This window comes from Leiobunum rupestre, chromosome 7 (assembly GCF_980474605.1).
Source record: "Leiobunum rupestre chromosome 7, qqLeiRupe1.1.hap1, whole genome shotgun sequence".
In the NCBI taxonomy this organism is placed as follows: Eukaryota; Metazoa; Arthropoda; class Arachnida; order Opiliones; family Sclerosomatidae; genus Leiobunum; species Leiobunum rupestre.
Genome location: NC_143390.1, coordinates 29,205,613 through 29,218,004, shown reverse-complemented (window position 1 = coordinate 29,218,004; position 12,392 = coordinate 29,205,613). Strand labels below are relative to the sequence as shown.

General features: G+C 39.8%; 1 protein-coding gene across 6 annotated transcripts in view; it reads right to left on the bottom strand.

Annotated features, from left to right (window-relative positions):
- The window catches only part of wb (wing blister), an 81,752-nt gene that overhangs the window by 15,273 nt on the left and 54,087 nt on the right, over positions 1–12,392 (bottom strand). For all 6 annotated transcript variants that reach the window (XM_090154583.1, XM_090154577.1, XM_090154582.1 and 3 more), the window contains exons 2-10: positions 2,360–2,474; positions 1,966–2,125; positions 1,657–1,899; positions 1,535–1,594; positions 1,363–1,470; positions 1,215–1,304; positions 515–632; positions 302–420; positions 25–186 (exon numbers count right to left, since the gene is read on the bottom strand). In XM_090154583.1, the coding sequence (XP_090010709.1) occupies positions 25–186; positions 302–420; positions 515–632; positions 1,215–1,304; positions 1,363–1,470; positions 1,535–1,594; positions 1,657–1,899; positions 1,966–2,125; positions 2,360–2,474 (1,175 nt within the window). The remainder of the gene's footprint in view (positions 1–24; positions 187–301; positions 421–514; positions 633–1,214; positions 1,305–1,362; positions 1,471–1,534; positions 1,595–1,656; positions 1,900–1,965; positions 2,126–2,359; positions 2,475–12,392) is intronic.

The following is a 12,392-nucleotide window of genomic DNA, read 5'->3' as shown; positions in this document are numbered from 1 at the left end:
ACTGCGGTATAAAATAAAACTGACCAGTTGTTCGGCGAGATGAGAATCATCTTTAATACACTGACCGGATATCCCGGGGCCCGAACATCTACACGGTTTGCAAGGGTCAGGATGGTCCCGTCTGGCCCCCAAAGGTCGATAGTAGCCACTTTCGCATTGCTCGCAGTTAATCCCGGTTGTGTGACTCTATATCGTAGGCGGATGAAGCAATAACGTGAATGTAGCGCGTGGGAGTTTGTAAAGGTGATAAAGAAAAGGAAACCCCAAATAAGGGGATAGTATCAAGGTGTAAAAAGCGTACCCGACATCCGATACAGACGCCTCCGCCCTCGAACTTCCCTTCTATGTTTAGACTAGTCTTTTCGTCAGCTACTTTCTGGTCGTAAGCGCATTCGTCGGCGTGCCCGTAACATTGGCACTCTTTTGTTTAAGCGGCGGATAAACAATAGCGGAGAAAAAAAAACCTCGAATAAGTTTATAGCGAGAAGAAGGGCTAGTTCGAAATCAATCTTACGTTCGCAAACGGCTCCGTCATCGTTGGTCCCCGCCCTCCACGGTTTCTGGTTGAACAATTTGCAGCATCGATTACAGGAATCGCCGCACGTGTTGTGTTCGCACTGGCACTCCCATCTCTAAACGTCAACGCGTTTTGATGAAGATAAATGTAATCTGGGTTTGCCGTTTCGTTTAAGATATATAAGTTCGAACGGGCTTACGTTATCGAAAGGGAGAGAGCGAGAGAGAGAGAGAGAGAGAGAGAGAGAGAGAGACAAGAGAGCCTCGAGATATTAAGATTTGATTTATGAGTCGCGAAAGGGGGACCAAAATAATGTTGAACTTTGTATGTATAAAATAAGATTAGGAGAGAAAACCCTTCGTACAATCTTACTATGGGAATGAAAGGGAATGTAACTTTCCGAGGCCACTTTGAAAACCGAAATTGAAGTCTATGCAGAGTGTAGACTAAACACTCGAGGTTGAAATGAGAATAATGAAGAGTAAAAAAAGTGCTAACGTAAGCGGTAAAAAAAAAACACGGTTGAAAGTAGAATTGGCGACGTTACTTGGTAAATAAAATTTGGCTGCCGGTTCGTGTTACGGAATTACTTTGGTGGGAATTATAACATATGGCGCGCGATGATTAAGAGAAAGGAGATTTTAGTCGGGTCTGCCCGGGATTCGTTAGTCCGTAGAGGAGTAAATGAAATCATTACCGTGGTGTTATGCCTGTAAACGCAGTCTTTGGCGTGACCAGAGCAGACGCACTGGCCTCCGATTGAGATATCACTTATGGTGTAAAAATACTGAAAAGAAATGACGTTTGATTTTCACCCATTACGGAATAAGCATTTTCGAACTAACCCTTCTAGTAACTGAACGATCAGCCACGCCGTTGATGGACATCAAGTCGGCATTCAGGGTTCTAAATTTCTGCAACCTCAGTCTAATATAGCGTGCCCGACTGAAATCCTGTCAGTGCAAAAATTGCCTTTAGCCACAACGATAGAAAATATAGGATTTTAATTATATTTACCGTTAAGGTTTGACTAGGTCCTTTGATACCGGGTCTCCCGTTAATCAGTGAGGTATGAATCTAAAGGTACAACATTCGCTTGATTTTTAAAATTTTCAACGAGACAATGGGGACAGAAATACCTCAGCGTGTTCCAGCGGGTCCAGTTTTGAATAGAAGGAAGTGCAAATCACCTCGTCGTCGAACCTAAATTTAGGAGTACCAGCGGTCGGTCGTTGGGTGAAGGCTTCCCAACACTCACCATCACTCAGAGCGTAATATTGCCAAGGCCGGTAATTAACTCCATCCACAGACCTTTCCAGGACCCAATTTCCCGGTCTCGGCGACGGACCCGTTTTCAGTATGACGTAAGATATTTGGAAGATCTGACGGATTGAATGTCGTCAAGTAGATCTTTCCGTCGAAAGACAAAGCGTGATTTGAAAGCTTACCTGTTTTAAGTCTAAAGTGATGGTGACCCATTGGTATTTGGCGCCGTTTTGAAGCGAGGGACTTTGCCACCATTTGGTACTGCCGTCGATAGCGTTGCTAATCGAGTGTCTTTGATCCGGATTAGAACTGATGGCGTCGCACGTATCACAATGGGGCTCTCTAAATATAAAAAAGCGGAAAAGGTGTTATTATCGAGTTAACGATAAAGTAACGGAGTAATCCGCCTCTCGCCTTCCGTAATCGTACCACAGATGGAAAAGTAAACGCGCGATAAACCAGAAGCCAATTCTTCATTTTTAAAGCCGCGTATTTCAAATTTACGAACGGATAACGAGAGGCTAGAGGGAGATTGAGGGAAGGGAGTGTGGTGGGCGTTTGTCCGTGGAAACGGACCTCATTTGTACATGTTCGACGAGTCTGCAATATGTCTCGGGTCCCGTTTCGCCGCAAGTGGCATTGGCCGTGATAGTAGCGTTCGTCGCCAAGTTGAGGACCGTCGGAAAGAGGCCTACAAGAAGGACAAGGGAGAGAATGAGATAGAAAAAATATTATAAATACGTGAAAAAAATCTTATCAGGTCGTTTCGCTACAGTAGCTCTTTAATCATAAACAAACACGATAGAAAGTTCGCCCACGGGTCAAAACAGACCTTATCGAGCGTTTCGCGACTCCGTAACTTAACCATCCCTCCTTTTATAGGGCTGTCGAAGTTTCGACGTTATTCAAAATGTTTGGGAGTCCGCCATCTTCGAGATACGTCATCCGTTTCAGCCAGCAAATTTAAAAGAACGAAACCGAGTGAGCGGGCCACTGAAAACATATTTCACTCTCCAGACAGGACAATCAAAAATGGTTCAAATCAGCCGCGAATGGAAACCCGCGGTTAAATCACTTTTCTCAGTATGGGTGCCGCGCGGTTCCGTTCAGAGATTCGACTCGGCTTAATCGAGAAAGAGTCAAAAGAGAAACGCGCATCTTTCTTTGGTACAGAAATTTATTTCGAGAAAGAGCAAAATAGAACGCGATTGAAATCTGCCGTTATTACGTAGATTAGCCATGGGGGAAGGAGTCAGTCTGATCTCATTTTTGCCGGCGACGCCCGGTTTTCATCGCTCCGAACGGAAAAAGAGAAAGGTGAGGTTGATGGAAATAACGCGTTTCATCTTCGTCCACTGACTGAAGAAGTTCTCTACTTTCCGTCTTGACCGGTTTCCCCGCTGGATAATCATCATCTGGAAGAATAGCCGGCGCATTAAATGGCCAGTCCAGCGCGTAAATTTGAAAGTTTCTTTTCGGAGGGGTATTGTCTGAATTCAAACATACACATACAGAGGGGATGGAAACGTGGAAAGATAAAGTTCTTTTTATCAAGATGCGGTCTCTTTTTACGAGAAAAAAAAACGTAATAAGTCTGTTCGTACTGAGCTAGAAAGTGCGTTGATCTCAATACTTGACAGCGGACGAAGATATAAAGTGTACGTTGGTTTTACCGTGGTTGCTACCTTACGAAGAACTATCCGCTGTGGTTGCTACCTTTAGATGACTTTCTACATAGAAGCCGAGGCTAATCTGCCAAAAATCTTAACCTGACGAGCTGTATCGGCCGCCAAAAATCTTGACTAAACACGTTATTTACAGCCCAGCCACAACACACTTTTTTTCAACTTCAAATTTTTTTTTTATACCTTTTTTTATTCGTACGAGATTACGTGAAATATCTGTGTAATGCGATTATTAAAAAAAATCCTTTTTGAGTTAATGTTGTAGAGCGCCATTATACAAAAATAAATGGGTAAGGTTGCCCATTTTGTTAGCCGTTAAAATATGTTAGCGGCTTACGTCGGAAGGATTCAAAGAGCTTTTAATAATTTGCATATTACCGCGGGAGTCAAGACGACATTTCAGACCAGGATGGTACAACGCGCTTTTCAGACGTCAGGTAGCTTGAGAATTAATTCCACCAACAGATGGGAAATTGCCAAGCTGTCTAGAAGGGCATCGCTGGGTGGAATTTTCACCTCAAGTTTCGAATGATCACGTTCAACCATAAATTCGCGCGAAACAAAAAACCTTTAGAAATTTCGGAAAACGTGCGAATATAAACTAAGTCCTATTGGAAAATTACAACAATATTTCTGTAATTTCCAGTAATTTATAGCAATCTTTATATGATTTTTAGCAAATCATCTTAGTATTTCTGTAATTTCCAGTAATATATCTCAATATTTCCAGTAATTTATCTCAATATTTCCAGTAATTTATCTCAATATTTAAAGTAATTTATCTCAATATTTCCAGTAATTTATCTCAATATTTCCAGTAATTTATCTCAATATTTCCAGTAATTTATCTCAATATTTCCAGTAATTTATCTCAATATTTCCAGTAATGTATCTCAATATTTCCAGTAATATATCTCAATATTTCCAGTAATATATCTCAATATTTCCAGTAAGGTATCTCAATATTTCCAGTAATTTATTTCAATATTGATGTGATCTCCAGGAATTGATTGCAATATTTCCAGTAATTTATCGCAATATCGATGTGATCTCCAGTAATTTATCGCAATATCGATGTGATCTCCAGTAATTTATCGCAATATCGATGTGATCTCCAGTAATTTATCGCAATATCGATGTGATCTCCAGTAATTTATCGCAATATCGATGTGATCTCCAGTAATATATCGCAATATCAATGTGATCTCCAGTAATATATCGCAATATCGATGTGATTTCCAGTAATTTCTTACTATTTATGTGATTGATCTCCAGTAATTTATCGTAATTTCTTACAATATTTGTGATTTCCTTTAGTTTATCACAATTTGTTGTAAGATTTCCAATCATTTATTAAAATATTTTGGTGACATTTCCAATAACTTATCACTATATTTTGGGGATGTACACTCAAATGATGTCCACTCAGGCGGATGTCCTTAGGATATGTACACCTGATTACTTGAGTGGCAACCCCTTCGAAAATTTGCGTATATTGTACGATAAGAATGATGCTATTAAATTGCGAATGAAATTATCTAAAATGGTGCAATACAGATAATTCTAAAAAGTGGCATTTAAAGAATGTAGGTCTGACGCTTTATCAAGGGAGGTTTTCTGAATTCCAATCTTAAGCCGATCTAAATTCTTCGGATGCGCAGCTTGAGTGTATTTTCGTCTTATCGTACGTAAGTAATAATTTACCCACGTATCGTGAGTCCACAGTTACATAAAAATAGGGGTTTTGTATAGCTACTATAAAAACACGTTCAGCGATTATTTTAAACCGTTCTAAAAACCGAAATATTTCTCACTTTTGATAACGGAGTTTTATCTCTAAAGGAAATACACCGCTTTTCAAGAATCCATATAGCCGAGAACAGTACGACACGGGGTACTCACAAAAATATTTTGGAAATAAGCAGTTGGAAAGATGAAAGTTATACCCGTGTCCCAATTACATTTAGGGTTCAATCTCGGGGTCATTGCTTAATAGGCGGTTAAAGCTAAAGGCTGTAGGGTACAGTTTATTCCCCGTAACAATAACCGTTAAAGAAAGGTGTTGAACCCTCACCTATAGCCATCGCGATTTTGGTGGTAAGCACCTCTCGGAAACCTCGAGCGAGGGGCATGCTGGTATAACACCAGCGAACGGTACACCGCGGGGTTTCATTAAATATTTTGAAGGGTCTCTATATAGTCTTATTAGAAGGGGGCCTCCGCCTATAAACCATAGTCTTCGCTTTCCTTTTTTCCTCAAAGGAAGAGATTTCCACAGTGACTTACGGCCATTTTTTCACTCCCCGATTTCTTAACTGCACGACTCCGAGTGGAGTATAGTCGAGGGTGGCGAAGTACTTAAAACTTGTAGTACTTCTTAAAACTCGGGTCGAACGATAGGCCGTTATCGTCGCTTAAAAGGGTTTTAAAAATACGAGTAGCCGGATTGAAAGGGACGCAAAGGGTTAACAACGTTTTAACGGTAACATTATCCGAAGAGTACAATGCGGACTCGAGTGATACGCGACAAAGACATTCTTCGACGATAAGACGGGGAATGTCAGAATAAATAACAAGAACAAAGGGGGACGACAAGTTTTAAATTTCCGCCTTTTGTTTTTCGTCACTCTTTAATCAAGGAACATTCCAAAGTACTTAATAAAACGCGAGCACTCAAAAGTCCATTAAAAATGGATCTAACCGTTTTTCGGCTCGCATCTTTTCGCGTCGCAAAGGCTTAACACTTTGAGCGGTCTTCTCCGATGAAAAAAATAACGACGCAAAAAAGTGAAGCCGATGAAGGATTTCGCGAGGAGCGTTCGTGAGACGATCGAGGCTGGGGTGTCTGTAAATTGAGGAGGGGTATAAAATGTATCTAGCGTGAGTTTTCATAACAGAATACAACGGGGAATCGAGGGGAGAAAAGGCTCTCCATTCGCGGGTTTTCACGCTTGACTTGAAAGTGACGATATCTTAAGAACGACACTGAAAAAAGGTCGGGTTCGTGTTACCGAAATCTAGAAGCGTTTCCGGAGTGGGGAGGAAGCCCGCTATTTAACGGACAATGAAAATTACGCCCGACCAAAACGCTTTTATATCTTGACTTAATTGAATTATTATTTCATTTATTTTTTAACTTTTTTGGTCATTTAAGTAAGTTATATACCAATGAACCTTTGAGATTTTGGGGAAAAAATTACAAAAAATGTCGTTGTGAAGAAAATAAAAGTAAGGAAAGTCGACGTAAACAATGCCGTGTTTTGTCAGGCGTTTGCCATGACCAATTTGGGGAATTGTAAACCCCACCGCCAACAAAAGCGAATGTCCTAAAGTCACGGAGGGAACGCGGTTTATGGTTTGGGTTCTCTCGGTTCACGAAAAAATAAAAGAGACCGCCACCAGAGAGACGAGTCTCGGATACAATTTACGATTCGGCTTTTGTTTTGGGTGGAAAAGACCCCGCCATTCCATAGTCGAGGCCCGATGCAGCTTGTAATTCTTCAAAAGTAGGATGACAGTACGAGCTACGCGCTTTAGCGCTTGCTTCGCGTATTATCTACAACTTGACCGAGCAGCGAGTGTATAGGAAAGCAGAAGCGCGAACCTAAAGAAGAGAGAGAATGGCCGTGAAGATTCCGCAATCACGTTTTTGACTTTCACTTTCGCGGCTGCGAGTTTTATTCCGAAATAACGCGTATCGTACGGAAGCCGCTCAGCGGGAGATGGCCAAAGTTGGATCTTTCCGCGAAACTTGTCTTGAAAAGTTGAAAACCCAATACCGTCACTTTAATTCAATTCTTAAGATTCCCAACAAACATTGAAAAAATTGAAAGTAGACCGAAATTTATACATTACGGTACAGCGTATCTAAAATTACCTAAATGGCATACGCAATATTTAGGGGGAATTTCCGTAAATGACGTGGAAATCGGGGTTGTTAATTTTATGGACTTTTCAAAAGTTTTTATTTAAATTGATAAATAATTTGCGTGTAGCTGAAACGTAAACTATAGTTTAAATTAATATTTATTACATTTAATTATTAATTAATAATAAAATTTAATAGCATTTTCTAAAGAATCTACTTTCGTACATTTTTATGAAATATACCTTGCTGGAAATAGCTTGAATCGATTCAAAGGTAGATTAACTCGTAGAACGCTTGTACACCTTATTACTAATTTTTTATCAACTTTCTAGGATATCTCACAAAATTTGTGTAATTTTCATTGATTTCTCACAATATTTCTATTATTTGCATCGATTTCTCGCCATATTTCTATTATTTGCACCGATTTATCGCAATTACAATAAATAATAATCAGCAAGGCACCACCTTAGGCCTAAGTCATCAAGCGCCTTTAGAAGCCATTAATTCAGGTGGTCGGGTTACAATGCGTATGAGGGTGGTGTCAAGCCCTACATCCCACGCGTTCGAGTCAACAGTTTCCTACACTAACTATTACCGTTAACCTCAACAAGTTTTTATGGAAGGGGAAACCGAAGATCTCGGGGGAAAACCCCTTAAACCAGCGGGGACAGAACTTGCAAACTCAACGCGGAAGGAGTTGTTCCGAGTTTTCATCCAGTGCCACAAGCTGCGAGGCGAAAGTGCTAACCACTCCGCCACCCCACATATTTATTATTGTTATATTATTATATTCGATCTTAAGTGAAGTCCCGTAATTACCTACGACATGTCACCTGAATACTTAAGTGCCTAATCCCCGGGTCGTACACTAGAAGATCTAGAAGCATTTCCCCTCTTTCAAAGTCTTCAAAGGCGGTTCAGATAACGTACAACAAAAATCGTTAAGCGTTATTAAATTTTCTTAGTAAACACTAGACGGGTTAAACTACCCCTTAATTACGTGTAAGGAAACTTGTAGGAGAATAGATGTAGCTTTATTGCGCGTAATCTTATCTCCTAGAAGTTTCCACTACACGTTTTCAAGACGGTAGCTTAACCTGTCTGTTTTCCAGCTCTTCGAAATTGCGAACGGAAACTGCCAGACACGAGGGTCAAAATTCTCGCTCTGTATCAAAATTAAGGAAATAAAAATGGTGTCCCCGCGGCCGCCAATAAGCCGACCATTATTGGTGAACGTCACCTTCAACCTTCCGAACCATTTCTCCGACCATTAGAGCAAAATGAAATACCCACAAACCCCCCTCCATCCTACGATGGGCAAGTTGTTATCGCCGTAACTTTGATTATAAAGTGGATTGACAAACGAAGACTGACGCGTACTTTCCTACTCGAATAAGCATAAGCAAAACACGTAATAGTAATCATTTGAAGCGTCGATGGGTCCGTGAAACAGCCCGCGGTCAAAAAACCGACTGAAAAAAATAGAAAATTTGGCTTGGCGAATTCTCGCGCGAGTTCCCCCAGTTATTTGTGTTTGGGACCTCTAATTAGTTTTGGCGATTCGCAACGGACGGAATTAGGGTCAAACACCCGGTACTCGAACCGTGGGTCGGGGACGGGGTACAGTCTGCTGACGTCATTTGAGGCCCGAATCGCGGTTGAATGTAACGAACGCGATGAACGGAAGATTATTGAAGTTTTTGATAGAATTTCGCCGCCAGAAAATTGGGTGGTAAATTCGTGATTTTGTACGGATTTTCATCGGCCCATATCACCCCCGTCGTTCCATTGTGCCCATCCAAACTCGTTTGATTTTATTGATGGTGCAGCGCGGGTATCCACGCGATGGTTCGGGTTAAGAGTAGGCTATACTATTAATTGGAAAAATAAATTTTGCTTACTTAGAAACCATGAATGTAATTATTTCTGCTTCTAAATCCTTCTTGGTTTTAGGGTCCGAATAATATATCGCTCCTGATTTGATATTTTTAGGTTAACACTTTCGCCTCGCGGTAAGAGGAGTCGGGTTCAATCCCAGCTTGTGGCACTGAGTGAAAACTCGGAACAACTGGTTAAAGGGGTTTCCCCTTCCATAAAACTTGTTGAGGTTAACGATAATAATTAGTGTAGGGAGCTGTTGGCTCGCCTGGCATGAAGGGCTTTCCACCACCACCCTAGGCATTGTAACCCGGTCACCTGTTTAAAGGCATTAAAAGTCGTTCGATGACTTGGGTATTAGCCTAGTTGATTATTATTATTATTAAATTTGCAAATTTTGGGTTGAATCTCAAAGTGATTTCAGACACTGAGTTTGAGATTTCAGAACAAGATTTTCGTGTTGATTTCTAGTCTTTTATGCTGATTTTGAGATTTTTGAATTGATTTTCGCAATGATTTCAGGATTTGAATTTTTTTTCTATATAGTACGGTATTTGTACGAATGTCGGATTCCTCGCATTAGCCAGGCTAAGCCAGACCTCGAAAACGTTAACAAGTTCGCCATACACGATTTCAAACGCTGTCCTAACTGCTCTACTCTCCCTAAGTAAAATTAAGTATATTCTTTTCGAAACTTAATTTTAAAAACCATTTCGCCTAAATTAACAATTTTCAGTCTTCGGAACGTAATTCCGGGTGGTATAAATCTAATTAAATATTTAAATTAGCTTCGCTCGATACTAGATACTTTTCTTCAATTCTATTTCCCAGAGCTTACTGTGGAAACTAATGATAACCCTATACAGTAATTACTTACGAATCAATTTCGAACGTTCGCGACTTGAATGTTCGATAAATATTATTTTTTAGAAAGTCAGAGTGAAATGGCAGGCTAGACAAGACAGTAAATATCTTTGAATTAAGGAATTTGAGGTGGAAAAACGATCATATCGAAAACGAACTCGATTAATGGCCAGCCATGAAATTCGCGACGAAAATTCATTAATAAATCAATCTAAAATCATCGGAAAAACCATTTAGAGAGAAGGGAGTCGTGGAATTTAATTATCCGGTACACGTGGAGACTTTTTTTTTTAAATGTGAAATACTCCGCGGCGCAATTATCGAAATGCCAAAAGCAACGGATAATACATAAAAATTGGGAGGGCGGAGAGTCGCTCTAATAGGCAGTCACGTTTCATTTTTTAAAGGAAGAAAAAACGACTCGAAATTGCTAAAAAGGCGTCTCTCCTTTTAAATGATTGAAAACGGAAAGGAATATTTTCCGAAAAGCTCTAAATACGTCTAACCAAGAATATATATATTTATATTTAGAGAGAATGAATAAATTGAGACTATCGGCTGGTACCTAAGTGGACTAATTTTCTCCCCGTCACGAGAGGGAGGAAGGAAAAACGTTACCTTCGTACGTTTCAATGGCGTCGGAAGACGTAATTTTTAGACAACCAATTAGATACCGAGCAGATATGATTGTCTTTTAATGGGAGGCGTGTACTGGCAGATCGCGAGGCGAATTTGAAGAAACGCTAAAAATCTACATTCTCTGTAAATATAAATAAATCCATTCTTGGTCGAGCTTTTTACCCAAGAAGCTTTTTCATCATGTTTCTTTTTCACGAACCACCGTTTTTGAACCGGATACGAGCGTAATGAAAATGAATGGTATTTTTAATAAAACTAATGGTGGATAACCTGCCTAATGTGTCAACGTACGGGTGGTTTTGGTTTCATGCGTCAAAATTATAACAGCCAGAAAAAAACCCCGCGAAAAGTCCCTCCCGTCAAGGAGTGGCTCTTACATCAATCTATAAAATTATTAAATAGTCCGTGTTTTAGACGTAAATAAACGTCAGGTTGGCGCCCGTTTCATTTCAGGGGCCCTACTTCCTTTTCGCGTCTAATACAGATTTTCAAACGCTTTATTCCGTTTTAAACTTGACGTGTTAGCTTCATTTTGTCGTAGAGATAATCAAGTTCGCACTAGGCCAGTGGTTTTCAAACTATGTACCGCAGTATTCCACGGAATTAATTTGAAAAACATAACGTGTTAATGACCTGTTAAATGTATACATTTTCTTAAATTTTGATGGTAGCGTAATTTCTAGTTTAGTCTGAAATGTAATTCCGTTTCTTCGCGTGGCCTTTTGTACCAATTGTTTCATTAAACAATTAAATGGCGAATTCACGCGGGACAACTGACTCAAAACTTTGAGTTACACCTCTAGACCACCCCCTGACCGTTGGGGTTCCGCCGAGGGGTCGGACATTTACCAAAATACCGTACACTTTGTCGAAAATCGCAAAATCTTTTAACTCTCTCTATGGTAAATTAACATTGAAATCGCAAAATCACTTCAAAAAGTAATGATAAAATCGCCAAAATAATGGCAAGTGTTCGACCCCTCGGGTTCCGCCGATTTCTGTTTAGATAGAAAACGATTCCACTAGGAAAAAGGTTTATGTTATGTCAAGTGGTTACTAACGTCAAGAACTTCATTAGGTCAACAATTTTCGCTTGCTCTGTAGAGTAGCTAGTGAAATTCTGTGGTCATTTTACAATTCTTTCCGTGTTGGTGTAACATAAGGTTTTTAAAATAATAAATAGATACTAAACACTTTTTGTCCATTCTGGTAATAATAGCGTTCACCTTTTACTCTTAAAACTACTCGCCTGACACACCAGTACCAGTAGAACCGCTCCAAACTCGACTTCTAAGCGAACTAATATAACTTTATAGACGACCAAATATATACTGTTGCTTTACGAAAGGTTGTATTTAAGTTAAAAAGTTCACATTTCCTTTCCAGCATAAGCGTGAAGTATCTACATAATATGATTCCTAATACAAGTGCGGATTGAACATAGTGGCGGCGCAATAGGGGGTAAAGGGGTACATTGTACCCCCTTGAAATTGTACTCCCAAAAATTTCATAAATCATAATTTCAGTAATTTTATAAATAAATTAGAATTATAGAAATTTTGGGTAAAGGAGGAAACACGAATACCACAAGGAACCGTAAATGTTTGAACAAAGCAATTTAATCGATTTCAGTTATTCTGTGGTATAATAGGGTACACGATTACAGAAAAAG